Source organism: Xyrauchen texanus, chromosome 35 (assembly GCF_025860055.1).
Source record: "Xyrauchen texanus isolate HMW12.3.18 chromosome 35, RBS_HiC_50CHRs, whole genome shotgun sequence".
Lineage (NCBI taxonomy): Eukaryota > Metazoa > Chordata > Actinopteri > Cypriniformes > Catostomidae > Xyrauchen > Xyrauchen texanus.
The window spans coordinates 28,075,351-28,101,377 of record NC_068310.1 but is presented as its reverse complement, the minus strand read 5'-3'; the positions used below and the strand labels follow the sequence as shown (position 1 = coordinate 28,101,377).

Sequence of the window (26,027 nt, the reverse complement as noted above, 5' to 3'; positions counted from 1 at the left end):
AGCACAAGTGTCTTATATCTGTGGTTCACTCTATGTAAATATTCAATAGGCTATGACATCTGAAACAGCTTTTAGGATAATAAAAGAGGATAAAGAAAGAGAAGTAGAAAAAGGGAGAGAAAGCAATTTTCAGATTCTGTGGTTTGAATGTTAGGCAGAAGGAGCCATAACCAAAAGTTTTTGATAGCCTTGCAATAATATTTCACAGAATTGCATGCAAATCTATACTTAACCCTTGTGTTCTGTTTGTTTTGGGTGCATTCTCATACTGTTTGGGGTCAAATTTTACGCCAGGTAATTTTTTTTCAAACAAATGCAATATCACTCACTTTATTCATTTATTAACTATGAAGTTGTGCAGTTATTTGGGGGATTTGTGGTATTTTTTTGACCTTATTTGACTAAAAATTACTAAACTACACTATTTGTGTTACACCTTGTTGCTACACCATGTTTATGTTAGATTCACTTCAGTGAAGATCGACATTACTAAGTTTCATTCATGGAGAAAAAAAACAACAACCAATAAAGGGTAAAGAACAGTATAAAACAGGGAAGAATGATACTAACTATCATCATAAACTATAGTCTTGTTTATGAATCCATGCACACATGGCAAAAGTATGTGAAAACGTGTGTGTGTGTTCTCCACTGTGGATGTGTTGTGGTCTCACCACTTAATTTCTGTGTGTGTTCTGCATTGTGGCTGATTTTATTCAACAAATTATATAAAAATTCTCTCTGTTATAGTGTCACCTATTCATTCATGTGTATGATTGTGTGTGTGTGTGAGAGAGAGAGAGAGAGAGAGAGAGAGAGAGAGAGAGAGAGAGAGAGAGAGCGAGCATGTGCGTTCCGCATTGTGGATGTGTTATAGTATCACTCCTTCTTTTATGTGCGTGTGTTCTGCAGTGTGGCTGATTTATTGATTTTAATATATAAATTAATAAAAAAATGCTCGATTTTATCATCTCCACCATTCGTTTCCTATGTGGGATCAAATTTGACCCCGAACAGTAAGAGTGTGAACATTTTTGTCACAACACCAGATTCCAGCCCAATTTTTGTAGTTTATAGATGTATGCCATGTGTTTATAGATAGCAAATGTAGGAACAGAGTTGAAGGAAACCCTGTTTTTTAAAGCAGCAAAAATTCTCTCATCATTTACATCCTCATGTCATCCCAGATGTGTATGACATTCTTTTTTCTACTGAACAAAAAGATTTTTAGAAGAATATCACAGTTCTGTAGGTCCATACAATGCAAGTCAACAGGGTCCAAAACTTTTAAGATCAGACACGTAGGTGCCCAGTAGGTGGCAATATGCATGAAGAATGCAAATCACTAAAAACAAAAGAAGAACAATGTGAAAGAGGAGTTTGATAGTAAAAAAAATCTGGGTGATTTTGGAGTTTTAAAATGTTGATACCCATTCATCTGCATTGTGAGGACCAACAGAGCTGATATATTCTTCTAAAAACTTTCTGTTTGTTCAGCAGAAGAAAGAAAGTCAAACATATCTTGGATATAGCTGAACTATTCCTTTAACTCTGTGTGAATATATATCCCTAAATTCATAAAAATGAGCTTGGCTTAAATGTAACTATTGATGCAATTGTTTGGAAATGTTTGTTCTGGTATTATCTGATGTAATAACGCTTTTCACTAAATAATTCATAATCTACTGGCCCACTGATGTGTTTGTGGAGAATTTACTCAGACCCAACTAGTCTTATTAAAGTGCCTTCTGGAGAGTTTTTCACCCTTTCATCCTAACTTGGCTGCTGTTTCTTCCTCTCAAATGATCCAGACAAAATTATAACATAACATAAAGTGAAAAGGTATTCTGTATATACTGTAGGTATCTCCAGATCATACCATACCAAGTGGGAGCACATATTACATAAAATAGTCTAGCATCACAAATTTTCCTATAGCAAGTCTGCATGTTGATTGAGTGGCTGTTGTGTAAATTAATGCACTGTGTACATCATTGATTGTTAGGTTATGTTGGAACTAAGATATTATACCTGTTAGTATCATAAAATGCGTTTTGCTGTAGTTCTTCAACTGATAAAGTAAAATGCAAGTTTTAATTAAATTAATTTTCAAATCTATGTGACAATATATTTTCCCTGTCTTCACTGCTATTCAGCTAATTTCCATACATCATATACAATTCATTCGCTGTGGAAAAACGAACGCCAGGAGCACATTTTGGTTATTTGTGTGTGAAATGGATGCTTAAATAAAAATATGTGGATGTGTAATACTACTAGGCTACTATATCTCTGTTTAAATATGTGGATCATTTAGTTTAATTCTATTTAATATTATAAACACAACAAAATACACTCTTTAATTTGCTATGCTTTGGTCAGGTCAGTAAACACACATTTTAGCCTTTCATTTATTTTCCAAATAAAACACATGACTGAAGTTCGACTTGTTTCTTTTTATAGTCTACAGAAAGAGTCGACTATACAGTGTAAGGCGACATCTTTTACCGTGTCTATGGTCAAATCCAGCATTAACCAGAGTGAACGTACAGTAGCTGAGGTGTTCCAGCTAGCACCAACATGTTAACACATTACAAAAACAAATGAAGATACATGGAGTGAAAAAGTTTTCTGATACAATGGACTTAGCAATAACATGATATCAGTCAGTGAAGCACAATCCCAATGATTACTATTTATCAACTTTTCTCCATCCAACAGGCCAATAATCAAATGCAAAACATGCCAAGTCATTTAAATTGTACACAAGGTTAACAGCTTTTCTGAAAGAAAGAAAGAAAGAAAGAAAGAAAAGAAAGAAAGAAAGAAAGAAAGAAAGAAAGAAAGAAAGAAAGAAAGAAAAAATAATAGTTTTGACCTGTTAGAACACATACATTCTCATCATGTGTCAGCAGTTGGTAGATTTAATTGTCACATCTCACTTGAAACAGTAGACTTGAAGATGTATTAATGTGAGAAATAATCACAAAAAGTAATTAATGTAAATGGAAAACAGAATATAAAAGAGACAAAAGATACTGCATGGATTTGTTCATATGCATCAAAATATTCAAATATCTAATTCACAATTAAAATATTTTATTGCACCAGATTGTGTAACTTACATGAAATGGCATAATCATAAAGCTGATAACTTTTTATGAATTATATAAAGAGAACTGCTCTGAAACATGTAAACATATGGCATATGGGTTTTCTTCCCATTAAACTTCATATAATGAGTCAGTTCAGAATTTGAACTCATGTTTGTTAACTTCTTTGAAATACTGTTGTATTATCATCATTTTAACTTACACTTATATAGGCATATAATAAACCTGTCTTTGAGATAAAAAACAAATATTCGATTGAAAGGTAAACTCAGTCACATTTCAGCATCAGACCCATTATCTATCATACAAATGTCATTTGAGAGCATTTGGAAAAACAAAAAAGTGAAGGATTTTACAGTGATATGTATTGTTTCCTTGAAAAGTGAGCAGAATTGTCCACTGAAAAGAGACCTTGATGATTGGTAATTGTTATGAGTTTTTTAAAAGCACACACACAAAAACAAAAATCTTACAAAGCAAGGAGTATTAATACTAAAGGTCTTGTGGCTGTTCCTTGTCCTTGAAGGTTAAATATCGTGTGCTTAGAATGCCTGATGACGATGATGTTATCTCTTAATAATTTTTTTCAGAATATGAACCATACACCTTTTTCATTCATTTGTAATTCAGGAAATGTTGTGAAGATGATAGCTGTTGAAGATCGGTGGAATGCACATTACAGATGCTGGATTTACAAATGTAAGAAAGTTGATTAAGGCCTTTAATGAGACATCTTACACCCATTTTAATTGTTCTTACAATAGCACAACCTCAGAACCCAATAAATTATTAGCAACTGGATTCAGTAATTGCTGTTTAGGGCAGCTGCCACGAATGATTAGAAATGGCTTTTACCATATTAGGACTTATTTGAGCACCATCACTGTCAATGTAACACACATATATATTGTTTTGTAGATCATACATTGTTACCATGACCCGCTCGTTGTTGTTTCCGGGGTTCTTTCATAAACATCCACAAACTGCCTGTTGAATGACCTCCTGCATAACCTCCTAACCCTCTGACCCAATAACCTGTATGGCTAATGACACCACAGGGTGACACCACTTTTCTAGACACTATTGCATTATGCCACATGCCTCCACAGATGAAAAGGGTCAATAAGGGTTCATGTTGAGATCAATAAAGCTCAACATTACCCCCTCCCCCGCCTCCTCTCTTATAGGTCTATAACAAAGCCACCAAAAAAAGCTGGAGAGGACAATCTCTCCACACTTGTACTTAACATCCTATATTTGAAGAAGGTAAACAGTTAATCAAATTTAAGAGAGTCCACAGTGTTCAGACTGTTGTCTCATACTCCATCACTTCCTTGGGTGTGCCTAGACAGCGGTACTGGATCCTTGGTGTGACCGGAGCTGCACTTTCCAGTACCAAAATGGTCTTTCGCAGTCTGCGATCAATGACGTGAGCGTCCCAGGCTGGGTACTGCTTCCTGGGCAGGTCGATGCGAATCACCGGCCCCTCTGTCCTTGGGGTGAGGTGAGGTGTGGGGGTCCGTGTTCCAGCAACAAGCCGCACTTTAAACACATCTCCACCATCTGCCCCCAATACTGACTCTCCTGCTTTAGTCCTCTGCAGTGTCCTTGGAGGGCTGCTAACTGCATCCAGAGGAGGAGCAGAGGTGGAGGAAGAGATACAAGGGTCTGATGCAGCACCCACTTGCACCCCACAAAATCCAATATAGGCCCCAGACACAGGACCATCTGGGTGCAGAAGGCTGTAGTAGACAAACATAAAAAATGTGCCCAGGGCGTAGCTACAGGCCACCATGCACACAACCACCACAGCATAAAAGTCTGAAGTGCGTGGACTGCGGTAATTATACCACACGGCAGTGAGGGCCACATTTTCAACCAGCACTATGACGCTGTAAAGGAGCAGACGGCAGCGCATGGGGCCCTCACGGACGCTGAACCAGCAGAATATGTACACAACACCCACCATCATGTTGTAGATTATCTCCTCCCACTTGGACATGCAAAAGTCAGTTTCACCCTGGATAATCCAGAATGTCATGGCACACCAGTGTGCCACGATGAAAATTCCAAAGTAGAGCTGGAAGATGGAGGCGAAAAGGGCAAAGGCCATCGCACGTGCTCCTACTGTGAATAGGTGCCAAAGCATGTGCACCACCACAGCTTTATATGACATGGCAAGCTTGTCATCACGAGAGTCCCGTAGTGCCTTCTGATAAGATGCCATCATCCAGCCCAGAGATACCAGAGAGGCAGAGGCAGACAGACCTGTATTGAATGGAATACAATGAGAAAGAGTGACAGAGAGACAGTGGATACAAATAGAGAGATGAGGCAGTGCATGATTAATGTTTTAGGCTGTTAATTATACTGTAATTTAATTACACTGCCGGAAAAATAAAAGTTGGGTTAAGGATGGTTAGATGGTATTAGGTACAATTAAATTAAATTAAATTCACATTTTTTTAATTAAATACAATTATTATATTACATTCTATCAATATATTATTTAATTATTTTATATGTAATATTATATATATGTAAATAAAATTAATGACATTATCTGTACCATAGTAATATTTCATGTGTCTTCAAAATACTTTTTTCTGATGTTACAAAATGTGCTCAGATTTGTACCAAGACACCAAAGTCTGCAATCAGATATTTCAGTTTGAAGTCAAACATTTGTTTTCAAATTATTTCAAGATCAAATTATCTGATGCATGCTATTAACATATATTTTATTCTGTATTCTACTGTATGCAACATAATTTAAAAAATCCATTAAGTCTACTAAACTATGAAAAAGCAACCTATAAGCAATAACATTTATCTCTGGGCCGGTTCCATAAACACGTCACGTCGGTTGGAAATCAAGATCTACTGTTGTATAATAATTTAGATGGGTAAATGATCTATATAAAGAACACACACCACCATCCCGCTAAAATGTTTTATCTTTGAGTTTTAGAGTGCTGTAAAGAGTGTAGAAGCTCTCATGAATATTTGATCAGGTTCTTGTCTGGCCATTCATAAGCTCATCCATTTATTCAGAAGAAATCAAAACAGAGCCAAATCATTATTTACTGTAGTTCTCCAGCATCTAGTCTCCCAATGTGAGGAGTATGATTCTGAGTGATTATGGCAGACCCAGTAGTTTCCATAATATCGCTTTATGGCTTTGTTCAGACAGGCCGTAAAAATCTGTCACTTTTTGTCTATTGAGTCTCAAATCCATTTAGTTTTAACAGTTATGTTATAGTTTTTAGAAATGCAACTCCCAACAGTCAGATTAGATTTCAAGTAGCATTAAGTGTAGACCATATAACATCAAACATAGTGCACAGTACTGTCCAAATAAACAAATGTTCACTAACTCTAGATACTGCGATCTATGTGACAGTCATTGTGTAGTGCATGGTGAATGGGTGAATGAGACAGCAGTTTTGGACACATGGATCCACAAAATTGATGCATAAAATGCCTCTGTCAATGTTGTTCTCATGCACCTCTTAAGTTCAGCTCCATGGTGAGATGCCAAGATATACATAAACAGAGGCAGGGCTTGATTGGTAATCTGGCATACCGGGCATTTTCCTAGAGAACCAGGACTAAGCTTAAATGACCTGCAGCGTTATGCAGAACGGCCACAAAATGGCACCGCGATATGCCGAAGTGGGCAGCGATATGTAGAAAAGGACAGTAAGGCTGTCTGTTCGCGCTCCAGTTGTCAATCACACGAATGGCAGAGCAAAAGGCATTTACACTTAATGTGGATGTTTACATGGATTTATACAGTTAATCCACCCGAAGTAGCTGTGATAGTTTCCAGTAAATGCGTAAATACTGCTCATGACACGCGGGACACGGGACAAAGCACACTGATATATTGCTTGTCACAAGGGCCCAGTTACAGAATCACCCTGAAAATGACCATCACATTACACAGAAAAGCCTGTGTTAGCATTAGAGCCAAAACTTACCTCAATGTGCTGCCTTAAATTGAAGCTGAGATTTTAATCTTGAAATATCTGTTTGTCTTAGTGTTAAATGAAGGCATTGCATGATGAAACTATAATTTTTTCACTGTAAGGAGCGAAGAAAGTGTTTCACATTTAAGAGTTTAAAGCTGCAGCATTGATGACTTGTGTGACAGTCTGTGACAGCAGCACATGCAGCTGTGTGAACTTCCGTTCTTGTTAAAATCCCATTCAATAATCTCTCAATAAATGACACATTAAATAAAATTAACCCAAAAATGTAACAACAGGAACGCCGTCCATTGTAAAGAAATAAAGTCATACTGTTTTGGAACAAGATGATGGTGAATGATGACAGAATTTCCATTAATAATAATTCTGTAGTACATGTTAAATATGTATTATGTAATGGAATATAGGGGAGTTAATGTCCAATATGTCATTTGTGAAAGTAACTAGTTACTCACTACTCTTTTAATTGAATACTTTCTTACTCTTACTTAAGTAATTATTTATGATAGTACGTTTACTTCTACTTGAGTAATTAATTTTTTAAGTAATTGTACTTTTACTTGAGTGTAGTTTTTGGCTACTCTACCCACCTCTGCACTTACTATAAATAATTTCTTTAGCAACCAATGTAGATAAATAAATACTGCACTGCTCTGTCTGAACAAATGGATCAGATTTCATCACTTGCACAATGGCAGTGCAAATAGTCAATCGACTAGTCCTAAAGATCTGATGAATTTGTGTGCACAGTGTGATAAAAGCCTTTGTGTGCAAGAAGAAACCTCAAATTGAAAAAGTGCAGGTAAGGACAGAGCAATAAGACTGTGGATTTTAGAAGGTCTGTACTCTGTACACTGCTGACAATAAGGTGGATGTGTGCCTTGGGCATCTCTTGAGACTTGGTTATGTCTTGCTGTAAAATCACTTCTTTTTTGTAGCACTCCACATGTTCATTTTTATCTCTTTATAAAAAGTGTGCTCAGCTGTCTGAACTTATTATGAGTAGGGCTGCCACAGTATAAATGCCGTTTGTCTCTAGGTACATTCCATGAAATGACAGCCTTTCAATGAAAATCACATCCTGCAGTTAACTATCTCTGGGTGTTCTTTAGAGTCACAGTTTCCTGTTTGACATTTGGATAAAATTCCCCAGGGAACATCTGGCTGTGGCTACAATTGTTCCCATGGAGCTGTACTAATGCAGAAACATGTTTTTGCAGCTCTGTAATCAAAGGCACCTGTCAGGTGGGTTTGTAAATATTGCCTCCTGTTCCTTCCTGACAGATCCAAAGATAGACTAGAGTAATGCAAGTGCATGCTGCAAAAGTACACTCTAATCATTATTAATGGCCAAGTGAATTTCTAAACTAATCTTCTTGTGCCACATTAAAAATAGATGCAATACAGAAATCCCACAAAAAAGGCATATAATCAAATGTCATACTCTGGTTGGGTGCATGCATAGCAATAAGGCTGATTGTAATAATATGATAGAGACAAACAGCACAGGCCCAACCATTTATATCATTCTTTAAGCCAAATTTGATTATAGATGTGAAAAGTGACTGACCCTGCAAGGGGAGGACCTGGCTGGTCTGGATCATAATGCTGAGTTGCAGAACGAGCTGCGGAGCACTCTTCAGGAAGGTCTCCAGCAGTCTCAGCATAGTGATGTCAGCACTCTCGAACATCATACGCCAGTAGAAGTGTCTGTGCTTGTGGTCCCCAAGCCAGAGGCTTTGTACACCCAGATATAAGGCGTGGACATATCTGAGGGCAGCCAGAAAAGAAGAAGGGTTAGAGGATGGTTTATTGCTGGAAGGGGTAGCATTAAAGTCAACATGAAATGACATTCAAGAACCATTTAACTTCTGTTTCTCTTCTATTTCATCCATCGGGAATAGAGCGCAACAGTCTGGTTCTGGAAGTAAAAATCCCATTTATTGTCTAATTTATAAACCTTTTAAGACAAAACTGAAAAACTACATTACCCCTGATTGAGTGGAGAAAATCCACCAATCAGAGAAACACGGCCAACAAAGTGTGCGAAAAAAGCTCTGAAGTGACCGGAACCAATAAGGCAGAAAAAATGGGTGGACACTGTTGCGCTCTATTGTTTGGATCGTGAAAGGTTGGCAGTCCATACCAGATCCTGACCTGAATGAGAGTTTGCATTCGACTGCGAGGAACTACTTTTTGATGGGGTCATGAGAGAGATGGTCAAATTCACCTTTGAGAGCATCTCAACAAATCCAATGGTACCGCCTTGCTTTCAAATATATCGTTGTTTACTATTATTGGTGTAACCAGCATTAAGTTACTGCATTAACTATTGGGAAGATTTTAGAAAGACTGCATCTGGCTTTAACATTATTTTCCACACCTCCATGGCCTAGATGATGTCAGCCGAAAAGGAAAGTTATTTCAGAGGAGGAACAAATTATTACATTTTTATGATCACGCAGACAAACATCTTTTGACTTTGTTATAATATGCACAAATTAATCATGCACAACAAGACCAGGAATGTGTATTAAGAAAGAAATAGGGACAAATTATACTTTAAAGTGTTTCAAAGAAAGTCAAAGCTAGAAAATACCTCTTGATCATTTCAAACCTTTCAGTTATATATACCACTTTCATTATGGGCAATTTGGAATGCGGAATGCCAAAATTGTCTTTGATGCAAGTCTGCAAGAGAAGACCTAGAGTCTGATCATTGTGACTGCAACCATCTGAAATATGTTGTGCACCTTGTCTATGTGCTCCAACATGTCATGGTCTGTCATCAGTCACCACAGTCTACAAGGCAGGCAGTCACAGATGTTTTGTGAGACACACTAAGGTCTTTGCATTTGAGGTAACGTGAGGCATAGCAATTTTAGAAGATATGAAGCATAAAAGAAAGAAAGAAAAAAGGCACATTTTAAAAGAAATTTTAGCTGTGCTTTGAAACATATAGTTATTTTGTTTATTTTGACTGGAAGTACCATGATATTTTAGCCTGTCTCAATGGTACTGAGATTAATAGGAGTGCTAGCTGGATGTCAGAAGATTTGCAGAATGAATCACTCTGACTTGATGAGGTCCATAAAATTGCTCCACATCCTTCTTACATCTTGCTGTGCATATGAAAAAGCAGCCCCTAAAAGAAGAATCAAGCAACACAGAGAAGGGAAGAATGGCTGTCAGTGAGTATGCCTCAAATTTGACAAGTGACTCACACTCTTGCTTTTATATGAACAAAGTATATGTTTCTATCTAAAAGGTTAGAAAAAGACACTTTGCTTGTACATTTCCATCCCTTAGGGTATGGGGATGCTATCAGACTAAATTAAAACTTTGAACATTGACCATAAAACTCTATTTTTTTCTTGTACAAGGTAAAAGTCTATAAAACTGGCAGGCAGCTTCAAAGCTGAGAAAAGATCCTTACACAAACACCAATGATTGGCAGGCTAACCATCAGTATCCATGGTGACGACTGACAAAAATTACAGCTGACAAGCTTGGCCCATTACTTTGCTTAACATAAACCAACTGGAGACAATAATCTTCTAGGCCTGCATTTCATATGAAAGACTCTGCATGGCTTCCATTGAAAGGACATTTTAGTCCATCTTTAGGAATAAAGCAGGGCAGTCTGATGACGGAAACATCACTATAGTGACTTTTTGCCTACATCAAAAAGTCCTTATCATTCTGCTCTCCCTTGAGTTCAGACAATTCTTTCATAGGCACAGCAATCATCAATCTTCATTTTGTGTGTTTAACTGCAATATGTTTATTATACAAATAAATATATTAGTAAAGAATCATGTCTGTATTTTAGATCTCACAACCCCACCCCTAAACCAAACCACTTATAAACAATGTAAAACATGTAACAGACAGGTAAATGTATTCACAATAATTGTATTTACATTACATTATAATGTAGACATTTGTGAACACCTAACACCTAACCCCCACCCCTGTGGCTAAATCTAACCAATAATTCTCTCCTCTCTAATCCCCCTATCACCTGGCCCCTATTTGGTCCCACCGTCTCCATCTTTTCATCCATCCTACCTGCACTCACACACATAATTAACACATCTCTAATTACAGGCACTTTTCCCACCACATTTAAGCATGTTCAAGTAACTACTTACATTTACATTTATGCATTTGGCAGACGCTTTTATCCAAAGCAACTTACAGTGCAATTATTACAGGGACAATCCCCCCAGAACAACCTGGAGTTAAGTGCCTTGCTCAAGGACACAATGGTGGTGGCGGCCGTGGGGTTCAAACCAGGGACCCTCTGATTAACAGCCCTGTGCTTTAGCCACTATGCCACCACCACTCCTTCCCTTGGCCTACTTCTCTTCTATATACATCATCACTGGGACCCATCATTCAAGCACACATGTTTTCTTACCACTACAATGCTGATGACATGCAGGTCTTTCCAACCTGATGACCCCATGGTGACTGCCTGGCAGACATCTCGGCCAGGATAAAGGAAAACCATATTCAACTCAGCCTAGTGAAGACCAAGCTCCTCGCCTGTCCAGCCAACCCTGTTGTTGAGCACAATATCACCATTCAGCTGGGTTCGGCTACAATGACACCATCCAAAACGGTCAGAAACCTAGGGGTAACCATCAACAATAAACTCAATTTCACCGATCACATCTCAAAAACAGCCAGTCATGTAGATTTGGACACTACAACATCAGGAAGATAAGACCCTTCCTCTATAAACATGCAACCCACATCTGCTTACAAGCATTCTTGCAGAGCTACATTCCCACCTGCTGTCTGCAAATGAGCAGCGCCTTGTGGTCCCTTCACGAATAGGCACCAATTCACTTTCCCAGTCTTTTGGCTTCACTGTACATTGACAGCAGACTCCCTCTCTATCTTTAAAAATGACTAATGATACAACATTTTCATGAGCACTTGACTCCACACTCAAAAAATTTAAATACAAATATAATAAAGAAAATACCATTCTTGTTGCACTTTAATCTCTGTCTTGGCTAGTACTTATCTAATGCAATTGAAAATGTATAATGCAGCACTTTTTGTGTTACTGCCTCCTTATGATGAATCGCTTATGTTGTATCCTTCCTCATTTTGTAAGTAGTGTTGGATAAAAGCATCTGCTAAATGAATAAATATAAATGTAAATGCAACTATATACCAACTATATAACCAACCAACCAATCATATAAAAAATGCAACAAGCACATACAAGTACAGTCAAAATAATTTATTCAAAAAATTATAAGAAATAATTATGGTGATTTGGAAAAATGCCACTTTTGCATTTGCAGCATAAACAAAGACATTAGGTCTGCAGACTTCATCTTTCCTTCAGTATGGTATTTGCATAGACAGATTTTATTCATCATATCAGAACTTGCTCAAAACTTCCATATTGTGCAGTACTCACAAACAAGCACAAACCTAAATCACACTAAGAATTCACATTGCCTTCAGCTTCCTCCAGCTTAGCAAGCATACAGCAACCACATCTAAAATTTTATTAGGCTCCTTCTCTCGTCACGGTTAATCTCGGTGCATCCCCTCTCAGGAATTTGTCTCAAGTATGCATTAAGCTGTATGGACTACAGCTACACTCATCTCTCCCCTATGTGTCCTCCTTGGTAGAGTTTAACTTTGATACCAATGACACAATTCCTGTAAATGATTGCATTGTAACAGATGACACTTTTTTTAAATTGGTGCATTTCACCCTCCCTCTTACTCCTCCACACGAATATTCAACACAGTGTCTGTTTAAATTTCAGCCAAGTTGGGAAAGTATTTTGTACTGTAGGCCTATCTATTTTTTTGAAAGGGAATAAAGATTTCAAACAGACTGCTGGCATGCTCAATATGGCATCACATCTGATGAAACTTTCCATTGAAGGAGAAAATAACAGTTGTGTTGCGTTCATTAGTGAAGCTCAAAGATGGCGCTGAGTATGGCTGCTGCGTCGCGGGCTCCGTCAAAACACTGCACTTTATTGTTTGTTTTGTTAACAGTTTTGTGTTTTTTTTTTTTGTCTTCGATGTTGTCTGCCTCATTGTGTACGACAGACAAACGCTTTTGGACATTGGTTCGGCAATTACACACCGAAAACCGGACTTCAAATTCCTCAACGCTGTTTACAAACACGCCAGCGGAGCCCTTTGTCTGGGCTGCCCGGCCGCGAAAACGCAGAAGGAAAAGAGGAAAAAGAGCCGGCGTTCTCGTCAGAGTAAGACGTCGCGCAAATCGACTCCCGCTACCCAGGACAATAACACAGCCCTCGCGGAGAGAGTATGTAACCAGTTCCTTCCGACGAGTGAACATGCGTAAAGCCACGGGTCCAGACGGCATTCCGGGCCGCGTCATCAGAACGTGCGCGAACCAAATGGCTGGTGTTTTTACAGACATTTTCAACCTGTCCCTCTCCCTGTCTGTAGTCCCCACATGCTTTAAAACAACCATTGTGCCTGTACCGAAGCAAGCCAAAATCACTTGCTTAAATGACCGGCGTCCTGTTGCTCTGACCCCCATCATTAGCAAATGATTTGAGAGGTTAATCAGAGATTACATCTGCTCCTTTCTGCCCACCTCTTTGGACCCATTGCAGTTTGCCTACCGCAACAACCGCTCCACTGATGATGCCATTGCATCTACAATACACACTGCTCTCTCCCACCTGGAAAAAAGGAACACATATGTGAGAATGCTGTTTGTAGACTACAGCTCAGCATTCAACACCATAGTGCCCTCCAAGCTTGATGAGAAAATCCAGGCTCTGGGCTTAAACAGCTCGCTGTGCCGCTGGATCCTGGATTTCCTGTCAGGCAGACGTCAGGTGGTTAGAATGGGCAGCAACACCTCCTCATCACTGACCCTCAACACTGGAGCCCCGCAGAGCTGTGTTCTCAGCCCACTCCTGTATTCCCTATACACACACACATGACTGAGTGGCAACACATAGCTCCAATGCCATCATTATGTTTGCTGACGATACGACGGTGGTAGGTCTGATCACTGACAATGATGAAACTCTGACACACTTGTGTCAGGAGCACAACCTCTCCCTCAACGTCAGTAAGACCAAGTAGCTTGTGGTGGACTTCAGGAGGAATGACAAAGAACACAGCCCCATCACCATTAATGGAGCACGGGTGGAGAGAGTCAGCAGTTTCAAGTTCCTCGGTGTCCACATTACTGAGGAACTCACATGGTCCGTCCACACTGAGGCTATTGTGAAGAAGGCTCACCAGCGCCTCTTCTTCCTGAGACGGCTGAGGAAGTTTGGAATGAACCATCACATCCTCACACGGTTCTATACCAGCACTATAGAGAGCATCCTGACTGGCTGCATAACCGCCTGGTATGGCAATAGCACCGTCCACAACTGCAAAGACCTGCAAAGGGTGGTGCGAACTGCCAGAAACATCATCGGAGGTGAGCTTCCCTCCCTCCAGGACATATATAACAGGCGGTGTGTGAAAAAAGCTTGGAGGATCATCAGAGACTCCAGCCACCCGAGTCATGGGCTGCTCTCACTGCTACCATCAGGCAGGCGGTATCGCAGCATCAGGACCCACACCAGCAGACTACATGACAGCTTCTTCCACCAAGCAATCAGACTTTTGAACACGTGATCTCTCACGATCAACAATCAGCACTGCACTTTATTAATCTATAATCTATTATCTCACACTGGACTGTCAAATATATTCTCCCCAATTCAACTACTGCATATATATTTTTTATATACCCTTACTTTATTTTTTTTTATTGTATGTGTATTCTATATTGTATGTATTGTATATTGTGTTGTGTAAGTATGTTGTTTATTGTAATTGGTACTGCTATGTTATTCGGAACTGCACACAAGACTTTCACCTACTGTTGCACTTGTGTACACAATAGTATGACAATAAAGTGATTTGATTTGAATCAAGACATACCAGATTGCTTTTATTGTTCTGTCTGAATAGGATGTCATCTTGTGTGAGTAATGGAGTAATTTACCTGTAAATAAATATACTGAGTGAACAAGCAAGTGCAGAGTGAAGTAATCTCTTTAGCTGTTGTCATTCTCTATGGTAATAAAGGTGTCATTCAGCAGTATATGTCCTTTGTGCAAACAAATGAGACTTTAATGACATAAGGCGATGGATCTCTTGCAAGCTGCATAGTAAAATATTGCGATACTGCTCAGAGATAGTCAGGGGACATCTGTCTCTCAACACAGCCTGTTCAAAAGTGTGTATAGAAATGAAAAGAAGACACATTTATAGGTGTATTAACTCACATTCACTTTTATCTACTATTATAAACACTCTAAATGCTTGCCCCTTTTGTAAATAAGCTTAACTACTTTTAACTTGACAGACGTCTTAAAAACATTGCGTTCATGCCTGTCACGAACCCCGCTCCTCTGCCCCATCCCCGCTTCCTCGAGCATGCACACGCGCTCCCCTTCATCCAGCTCACACGCACGCTCGGCATCACCGAGCACACACATGCTTCCCGCTCCCTCGCTCCGCCCCCTCGAGCTTCTACGCTCGTTTTGCTCGCTCGAGCTTGCACGCTCGTTTTACTCCTACGAGCTCACATGCTCGTACACTATCTCCCCCCTCGGGCTCACATGCCCGCTCCCAATGGCCAGAACATTATGTACACCTGCGCCCCCTCTCAGTCACCACATTAGTTTCACCTGCACTCGTCTCATCACCTATCATTGTTTACACCTGCAATCGCCCCTATATATATCACAACCCATTCGTCTCACTCGGGTTGGTTATTGTGTTTAGTTGCCCGTATCTTTGCCCCCCGCTAGTCTCGTCTAGTTTTGTACTCCTCTAGTTTACCCCTTAGCTTGCCAGCTCCCCTTGTTCCCCTGTCTTTTGCTCCCACTAGTCCCGTCTAGTTGTGTCTCATTCCCGGCTTCGACCTCCCGCTCTCGTTGACCATTCTCTTTTGGATTTGCCCTTGTTTGTACTTTTGCCTGCTTTGCTTTGTGAATAAAGCAGTTTCCCATTTACATTGTGACTGTCTCGTCTTGTGTGTGTGTGAGCGGGTTACAGAATAACCACCCCCCCCGAAGACAGTCACAATGCATCACGCGGAGGTTTCGCGCAGCTCACTAGAGCGGAGGTACACGTCACATTCAGCGCGAGGAGCTACGATATGGAGACATGACCAAGCGCTCGCAGCCCATGGGCAGCAGGTATGTACTATGTCTGAAATATTTCACCCTGTTTCACCTGTGTCTGCCCCTGAGCCCGTTGATGCTTTCCACGCATCCGCAAGCGCCGTATGCTCTCCATCCCCGGAGAGGTTTTATGGCTCTTCAGACGCGAACCAAGGGTTTTCCGTGCAAGGCAGTGGTTATGTAACTCATAACCCCGTCCTTGACATTATGGAGCCAGCGGCCCGACTCTTGGTTTTGCGCCAGGGGAGCCAACCCTTGGAGGCTTGTATTATGGATTTTTGTGCCCTGGCGTACCAGGTGAATTTTGATGAGGTGGCTCTGAAAGACATTTTTCAATTTGGACTGAATGAGCCAGCCTCATCATTCATGCCTGGTGGTCGCTGCTCTCTCAACCTGGCTCAGTTTATTGACCTCGCCCTACTGTACGCTGGTTCCTCGTTTACTGTGGGGGAGGCAGAAACTGAACCAGCGTTCCCTTCCACGGCCCCAGTCTTGAAGCCTACCACGGCCCCCGTCTTGAAGCCTACCATGGCCCCCGTCTTGAAGCCTGACACGGCCCCCGTCTTGAAGCCTGACACGGCCCCAGTCCCGAAGCCTGACACGGCCCGAGTCCCGAAGCCTGACACAGCCCGAGTCCCGAAGCCTGACACGGCCCCAGTCCCGAAGCCTGTCACGGCCCGAGTCCCGAAGCCTGTCACGGCCCGAGTCCCGAAGCCTGTCACGGCCCGAGTCCCGAAGCCTGTCACGGCCCCAGTCCCGAAGCCTGTCACGGCCCGAGTCCCGAAGCCTGTCACGGCCCGTGTCCCGAGCCCCAGTGTGTCAACGCCCATGCCTGCCAAGGCCAGAGAGCCAGCGCCCATGCCCACCACGGCCAACGAGCCAGCACCCATGCCCGCCACGGTCAGCGAGCCAGCGCCTGTAGCCTCGACCGCCCCAGAGCCAGCGCCTGTAGCCTCGACCGTCCCCATGGCCACGTCCCCTGTTGGCCGAAGACGTAAGAGAAGGAAGAGGGCCCCTTCTCCCCAGTCTCTTCTTGTGCTCAAGACCGCAGAGGTTCCCTCAGAGTCTTCCACAGCTCTACCGACCTCTGCTCCGCCCTCAGAGTCTTCCACGGCTCTGCCGGGTTCTGCTCCACCCTCAGAGTCTTCCACGGCTCTGCCGGGTTCTGCTCCACCCTCAGAGTCTTCCACGGCTCTGCCGGGTTCTGCTCCGCCCTCAGAGTCTTCCACGGCTCTGCCGGGTTCTGCTCCGCCCTCAGAGTCTTCCACGGCTCTGCCGGGTTCTGCTCCGACCTCAGAGTCTTCCACGGCTCTGCCGGGTTCTGCTCGCTCCTCAGAGCCCTCGCGGCCTCCGCCTCACGAGCCTCCCAAGGCTCCTCCTCCCAAGCCTCCCAGGGCTCCTCCTCTCAAGCCTCCCAGGGCTCCTCCTCTCGAGCCTCCTAAGGCTCCTCCTCCCGAGCCTCCCAGAGCTCTACCTCCCAAGCCCCTCAGGGTTCTGCCTTTCAAGTCTCTCGAGCCTCCCAGAGCTCCGCCTCTCAAGCCTCTCAGGGCTTCTCCTCCCGAGTCTTTCAAGGCTCCTCCCCCCCCTCAAGCCTCTCAGGGCTTCCCCTCTCGAGTCTTTCAGGGCTCCTCCTCCCCTCGAGCCTCTCAGGGCTCCGTCCCTCGAGTCTTTCATGGCTCCACCCCTCAAGCCTCTCACAGCTTCGCCTCTCGAGTCTCTCAGGGCTCCTCCCCCTCTCAAGCCTCTCAGGGCTTCCCCTCTCGAGTCTCTCAGGGCTTCTCCTCTCGAGTCTTTCAGGGCTCCACCCCCTTCCAAGCCTCTCAGGGCTTCGTCTCTCGAGTCTTCCAGGGCTCCTCCTCCTCCCGAGCCTCTCGGGACTCCGTCTCTTGAGTCTTTCATGGCTCCCCCCCCTCGAGCCTCTCGAGCCTTCCAGGGCCCCACCTCTAGAGCCTCTCGAGTCTTCCACAACCTTTTTCCCCGAGCCTCTCACGGCTCTACTCCCAGAGACTCCAGAGCTTCCTAGGGCTCCGCCTCCCGAGCCTCCAACGGCTCCGCCTCCCGAGCCTCCTACGGCTCCCCCTCCAGAGCCTCCCACGGCTCCACCTCCCGAGCCCCTCATGGCTCTGCTCCCAAAGACTCCAGAGCTTTCTATGGCTCCACCTCTCGGGCCTCCTACGGCTCTACCCCCCGAGACTACAGAGCCTGCCAGGTCGTCGCCTCGGGGACCTCCCACGGCGCCACCTCCATTGGCTCCACCTCCTGAGCCTTCCAGGCCTTCCCCCCAAAGCCTCCTTCGGCTCCACCTCCAGAGCCTTCCAGGCCTCCGCCTCTAGAGCCTCCCACGGCGCCACCGTCATTGACTCCACCTCCAGAGCCTTTCAGGCCTTCGCCCCTAAAGCCTCCTTCGGCTCCACCTCCAGAGCCTTCCAGAAACCCACCTCCAGAGCCGCCTACAGTGCCGCCTCTGACGGCACCGCCTTTCACGGCTCAGCCCGGACTTCCTGACCCTCTCCCTGTCCTGTGGCCTCTTCCCTGGCCTCCGGACCCTATTCCTGTCCGGTGGTCACCTTCCAGACCCCCGGACCCAGTCCCTGTCCTCCAGTCGCCTTCCAGACCCCCTGACCCAGTCTCTGCCCTTTGGATGCCCCCTAGATCTCCCGACCACCCGCCTGTCCGCTATGTTCCCCCTGACCTTGCCTTGAAACTGCCCATTGACCCCATGGACTGTCTCATTTCCCTCTGTGCCCCTTGGACTGCCCTCAATTTTGTTTGTGTGTTTTGTGGGTTGTCTGTTCAGGGTTTTTTGTTTGTTGGGATCGTCCAGCACCACTTCCCAGAGGTCGCACTCCTCGCAACCGAGCGCGGCCGTCAGGAGCCGTCCGTTTTAGAGGGGGGAGTACTGTCACGAACCCCGCTCCTCTGCCCCATCCCCGCTTCCTCGAGCACGCACACGCGCTCCCTTTCGTCCAGCTCACGCGCACGCTCGGCTTCACCGAGCACGCACACGCTTCCCGCTCCCTCGCTCCGCCCCCTCGAGCTTCTACGCTCGTTTTGCTCGCTCGAGCTTGCACACTCGTTTTACTCCTACGAGCTCACATGCTCGTACACTATCTCCCCCCTCTGGCTCACATGCCCGCTCCCAATGGCCAGAACATTATGTACACCTGCGCCCGCTCTCAGTCACCACATTAGTTTCACCTGCACTCGTCTCATCACCTATCATTGTTTACACCTGCACTCGCCCCTATATATATCACAACCCGTTCGTCTCACTCGGGTTGGTTATTGTGTTTAGTTTCCCGTATCTTTGCCCGCAGCTAGTCTCGTCTAGTTTTGTACTCCTCTAGTTTAACCCTTAGCTTGCCAGCTCCCCTTGTTCCCCTGTCTTTTGCTCCCACTAGTCCCGTCTAGTTGTGTCTCATTCCCGGCTTCGACCTCCCGCTCTCGTTGACCATTCTCTTTTGGATTTGCCCTTGTTTGTACTTTTGCCTGCTTTGCTTTGTGAATAAAGCAGTTTCCCATTTACACTGTGACTGTCTCGTCTTGTGTGTGTGTGAGCGGGTTACAATGCCGTAGGCCGAAAATGTATGTGTTCAAATTTGTCCCCAATTTGGTGTGGCCAATTCCCAATGCGCTCTAGGTCCTCCTGTTGGCATAGTGACTTGCCTCAATTCGGTTGGTGGAGGGCGATTCTCAGTTGCCTCCGCAACATTGACCGCATTACTGTGGAGATGTAGAGTGTGTGGAGGCTCACACTATTCTTCACAGCATCCACACACAACTCGCCATGTGCCCCACCAACAGCGAGAACCACATTATAGCAACCACGAGGAGGTTAACCCAATGTGACTCTACCCTTCCTAGCAACCTGGCCAATTGCTTGCTTAGGAAGCCTGACTGGAGTCACTCAGCACGCCCTGGATTTGAACTCATGATTCCAGGTGTGGTAGTCAGCGTCTTTACTTGCTGAGCTACCCATGCCCCCTATGTGTAGATTATATTGTAAAATTATTTTATTTATGATGTTCCTACAACCAATGAGGGCATTATAAATGACTTAATGGCAAATTTTCTGATAAAACAGACCAAACACATTTTCTCTCTCTCAACAAGCATCTACATCTATTCTCCACATATCCCTCCTCACCTGTTTGTCTATGCAGCAGCTCACCTCTCTCACTCTCTGGCTGACTACTGCAGGTAAACACTACAGCTATAATCCCTCTAATGCAGGGATGTGACAAGCCCAGTGCCAGTGGAAGCTTTTATGGCATTGCTGCTAATTCCAGTCAAACAAAGACAGAGAGCCTGGAAAGCTCTGCTCAAAAGCTTTTAAGCAAAGTCTCAGCCAGAGAGTAGTGAAAGGTAAAGAAGAGAAAAAATCCATGTTGCAGATCAAACAGAGGTAACATGAAATTGCCGAAATGTACAGCTATAAAGGTTATTTTCCTAGAAAAAGTAGAAAGATGGACAAAGAGACAGCAACAGAGAGCAAGAGATGTTTCATTAGACTCCAGACTGTAGTGCCACTGATGTTTTTCTTTAGTTGCACTGAAAATATTATGAGTGATTTATATATTCATTGGTACATAGCTCAGCAGAGTTTTGGCTAAATTCTCAAGGCTAATTTGTGAATTAAATGGGCTAATGGTTCAATTAATTCAAATGAGATGAACATTTTACCCTGTTTCTTGCTGGCTAGCTTTGAATGAGTAATAGCCTCATCCTCTTTCTGAAAAATATACACTTGTACAAATTGTTTTTTTTATGGTTAAATGACATTATAGGGATCATTGACCCAAAAATAAAAATAATGTAATAATTTAGTCATACCAATATGGCGACCTCAAAATGAGTTATTTATACAGTAGAAAAATGTCTAAGCTGCTATTTTCCATTCAATGGAAATGAATGGTGACCACAGCTGCCAGTAAGATTTTCAATGGAATGATTTTCAGTGAAAACAACTTTAGTCTGTTCCTCACACAAAGCTACTAAATGGCTTCAGAAGACTGCTAAACTTCTCCTTTGGTGTTCCATTAAAGTTGGCACCAGACTTGCCACACTATTTTTCCAGTGATTTTCAGGTGCGAGCTTCATTAACAAAATCGCTAAGCGATTGGAGATGAAGCGAGCATTAGCATCTCCAAGTGGGAGGTCATTAATTATTTGCCTTTGAGACTCCCTGATGATGGCTTCAAAATCTGAAAAGGCACATCAGGCTTTCTTGAAAAAAATTCTGTCCCTTTTGTCAGCATTTGTGTTCACATCAAGTGACCAATAAGCTTCTTGTTTAACTGAGGAACTGAAAAGACATCAAGCTGATCTTAATGTTTTCACACACTCAGCTGCACAAATTACTTTATTACTTTTCACTTCCTAAGTGCTTTACCACACCTAGATCATTTGGAGCATTTGTTTTGGAACCTGGTGCTTTTTCTCCCTCGGTTCAGTTTATATAGGCATATTTAAACACTGCAGTCACACTCAGATTTGCAACAAAACAATTCCAATTAATGACGGATAAAAATAACCACATCAGAATTTTTTCAGTTTTGGTCTGTTTTGTTATATATAAAAATATAACCTAATGAAAGCTTAATGAACCATGAAGGAAATGCAACATTGGAACTACTTTAGCCCCTGTTTCGGAACAAATCAAGTAAGCAACAGGTCTGATAACTGTTTGCAATTGTTAATTTATATACAGTACGCCGGTTGTTTTTTTGGCAGGCTCCACGTGGCAGGGATTCAGATAGAGAAATTTGCTGTGAGTTGGTGTGTTTGTCTCCCCTCCCACATTTTGTATCTGCAAGTGTGTCACACCTCCGACTGAAGAGAACAAGATCTCAGCAAAACAGTCGGCATGTGTGACATTGAGTTTTTTGGTGTCTGCTAGTGTGGCGCCAACTGAAGATAGAAAGTCATATAGGTTTGAAAGGACAAACGGGTGAGTAAATACATTTAAACCCAACCTGCAAGCACTCTCACAATGAGAAAATCAGAAAAAGTGACCTTTTCAGCAAAAGATCAGAAAAAGGGATACTTCCCAAAAAATAAAATAAAATAGTAAATCCTCAAATTAAAAGGTCACAAGCAAGGGCCTAAGAACAGCATGAGTGACAGACAGAGAATGATACACAGACAGCATGAAGAGGACAGCACACATATGATGTGACAGAAGCACAAACGAAGTGTGATGAAATGACTGACAGGTCTGTGATATCAATGGCAACAAACATCATTAATCGTGCATTAGAGTGCGGGTCAGCCAGAAGCAGTTACAGTCCAGTCACAAAAAGCTCAGCCCTGTCATTTACGATCAACACAGGGCACACTGCTTCCTCTATGATTACAGTTACGCAGTACTCACATACTACTTGCCTCTAAAATGTGTGGGTGTATTTCTATTGATTTATGTGTGAGTGGATTAAACTTTAGTCCCCAAATTACCACATTTAGGCTGCAAATGTCTTCCAGACATTAGTATGGAAATTGCTTTGTGTGTTGAAAGTGATGTCTGTCAGCAATCAAGATGTTTAAGATATGGTAATAGTATCCACAGCTGATCTGAGGAAAAGCATCTGCTTAACATAATTTCATAAAGAGTTAGAAATCAATATGTGGCAGGGCGGAGGGCGGGGCCGGGTCGTGATCGTACACTCCTGGTCCCGTATTAGGCTAATCAAGCCTCCCTAGAGGGATAAAGGTCGACTGCAGAGGATCGTGCGGGAGAGAGAGATCGTTTACGGACATGTCCGTCACGTGTGTGTTTATGTTGTCTTTTAAGTTTATCATTAAACTATTATTTATATTGAAAAGCCGGTTCTCGCCTCTTCCTTTCCATTGATCACTTTACACAATAATTGAAAATATTAAAATCAAGAATAAGAATGAATTTTGCAATTCATAAAAAAACATTTTAAAAAAGATAATTTCCAGTCAGGCATAGTTTTCCTGAAATTGAACCATTGTTAATGATTAGTAGGCCTGTTGTGAAAAAGAGAAAATTCCATTGAGGAACTCCTGTCCACAGCTCTAAAGACAAAATGATTTCAGAGTGTGAATATAAGGTGATTTCTGGTGGACAGAATGAATGAGTGGTAAGGTGGAGGAGTCTCTCTGGGAGATTATTGACCCAGAAGCTTGGGAGAGGTGGTGGAGGAGGGGGAGGGGGGAGAGGTGGTGGAGGAGGGGGAGGGGGAAGAGGAGGAAGAGGAGGAGGGGTATGGAATAATGGCTTGGAGATAATGATGAACTGGCACGGGACAACAGGAAATACAAGGCAGCAATAATAAGAAGGATGATCCTTTTTTCCACACTCTGACTGTAAGTCATCGGTGATGCAAAATGCCATTTAGTATTGTGATATCTTGCCTCCCCTTTGTTTGTTCTCTTTCAAATACATGTGAGAGAGGATGCTGAATTCAAATCAATTTGTGCATATAAAAATTGACTGTCTGAGCTGATTAGGCCCCTCAAAAGGTAAGTTTTGTCATTCTTACAACCCTGTGCTAACCAGTTATGTTAAATAACATTTTGGCTTGAATAAAACCAATTACTTTAAAAGTAACCACATGATGCACATTTTTGTAGGTTTATTTTTTTATATGCAATGCTTCATGTGGTAACATCCAAATGAAATGGTTTTATTCAAGTAAAAATGTTACATGATCTGCCTTAATCAACCAAACAAACTAGGTTACACAAATGAAAGTAATGTTTATGGGTTAGATTAAGCAGAAATAGCTCTTTAAGGTAACAATTGCAGGTCAACACTTTAATTGATGTAGCCACAAAAAAGCTCCCAGATTGTGCTTGGATGTATGTGCACTCAACAACAACAACAACAACAACAACAACAACAACAACAAAAAGAAGTTCACTGAACTTAATTAAATTGAGGGAAACTTTTCCACACAATTAAATTCAATTTTTCCAACAAAAAATAATTGGTTTGAACTGATTTATTCCAGTTCAAGTTGTACAAACTTAAATTCATTTTGTCAGAACAATTAGATAACATTTAATTAATTGTCTTAAGTTGGTCCAACAAGATTTATTTTATGAACCATTAATATATGCAAGTGTATAATGTCAGTGAAACTGCTGCACTGTCAGTTTGAACGCAACTGTTTATAGAGCTTAGTAGCATTCAAATCAATCTTCACTAAAAGTCAGAGTGATAGTCAATCTTCACCACAAAGGTAAATCCAAAAACTCCAGCCTAAAAAACATTCCTTTTAAATGCCAATATGTTAATGCTTCCTATTCTTATCTTACTCTGAAATGCATAAAATAACACTTAGTTTCAACATTTGTTCACCACATCCAGTCCCCTGCAAAGCATGCTGGGAAACGGAAATCCCCTGCCCAGTTTCATCAGTGCTACAAAAAGTATTCACATAGTCCTAACTCAAATTGATTAAGTAAATTTAAGTTTTACAAGTGTAATTGTATTGAGCATAATGAAATCACATTAAGACAAAATGTTCTGGAATTGTGTTGCTTTCGTTTATTTTAACTGAGTAATCTGAACAATCTGCATTTTTTGAGTGTGTGTTCGCTTTTGTCGGATAGAGGGCACGCCACAAGAACACACGGCAAGACAGAACATTTGAGGATATGATGCTGAATGAACTGCTGATGACACGCCAAGGATTTTACGATAGAATGGTCATTTCTATTATATTGCTGTACATGGACTCACATACCTCCAGACCTGTGCCAGCTGAAAAATGTGCACAATGCTTTGGAAGAGCCACACACATGCTCTGCAGAAGGTTCCAGTGACCACAGCAGAACGGCCAGCGCCCCGCTGATCGCTGTCCTTGGTGCTGAACTGGCTCTCCGCATTAGACGCCGCCACCATAGCAGCCGCCGCCGTGCCGCTTTCGTTCAAGTCCAAGTAATCGTACGCGAACCATCGGAAACTGAGCACCTGCACCACAACAGACGGAATTATGATAAAAACCAGCGTAAGTGCGAACCACCAGTAGTCCCGCCTGAGATAGTAGTCGGCAGACAGCCACAGGTCTGAAGCCCCATCCGAAAAAAAGACCAAGAGGCTGCAGAGGGTCCAGCAGCAGTCTAGGAGAGAATACTCCTTCCCGACGGGACGGCACTGTGGCGGACGTTTCTCCAGACCGGGGAGGCACATTGGCGGAATGTCATTCTGCACAGAAACGGCTGTACCGTCTGATTTCGCGGCCATGTTTGTTGTAGAAAAGAGAGTATGTAGAAAAGGGAGACGGGAGGGAGGGGGGTCGTATGTCTGTGTGGGAGGAACGAGGGAGGGAGAAAAAGAGGGCTGGGACGGCAAAGGTTCTCGTTATTCCTGTATGAACATCATAGCCTGTTTGTCCTTGTGAAAGCAATTTATGATGATTCTTAATGTCAGTAACATTACAGGAATGTTCAGAGCTTTATTCAAACGACTATTTGCTGATATATAATTGATAAAGTGACGCCCAGATCAATAAACTATGACCCCAAACTAAAGGTGCGCTCAGGGGCGGGTTTACGATTTATGATGCCCCGGCCAACCAACCAACCCGGGGCCACACGTCGAAGAATTATTTTAAATCATCATTTTTAATTCTTCCTATCAGCCATAGCCAAATACATTCAAAATGTTTAATGTAATAAAAATATAAAGATAATTAATGCATGTTTTCCAGTTTTTCCACAATAAAGTGATAAAA

At 42.6% G+C, this 26,027-nt stretch overlaps 1 protein-coding gene across 1 annotated transcript; it reads right to left on the bottom strand.

The window, feature by feature from the left end:
* Positions 1–2,818: 2,818 nt before the first annotated feature.
* On the bottom strand, positions 2,819–25,549 carry LOC127628997 (XK-related protein 7-like). The gene is made up of 3 exons (XM_052106003.1): positions 25,038–25,549; positions 8,676–8,875; positions 2,819–5,381 (listed from the first exon to the last, which is right to left on the bottom strand). Exons 1-3 carry the CDS (start codon positions 25,535–25,537, stop codon positions 4,417–4,419), a joined length of 1,665 nt encoding a protein of 554 aa, XP_051961963.1. The 5' UTR covers positions 25,538–25,549; the 3' UTR covers positions 2,819–4,416.
* Positions 25,550–26,027: the final 478 nt, after the last annotated feature.

What these genes read in the sequence shown, in the direction of transcription:
- LOC127628997 (XM_052106003.1), bottom strand. Translation starts at nt 25,537, where the DNA reads ATGGCCGCGAAATCAGACGGTACAGCCGTTTCTGTGCAGAATGACATT. An exon ending in CAGCTGGCACAGGTCTGGAG is followed by an intron (nt 8,876 to 25,037) that starts GTATGTGAGTCC and finishes GGCTGCCCTCAG; the next exon opens with ATATGTCCACGCCTTATATC. An exon ending in CCAGGTCCTCCCCTTGCAGG is followed by an intron (nt 5,382 to 8,675) that starts GTCAGTCACTTT and finishes CATTCAATACAG; the next exon opens with GTCTGTCTGCCTCTGCCTCT.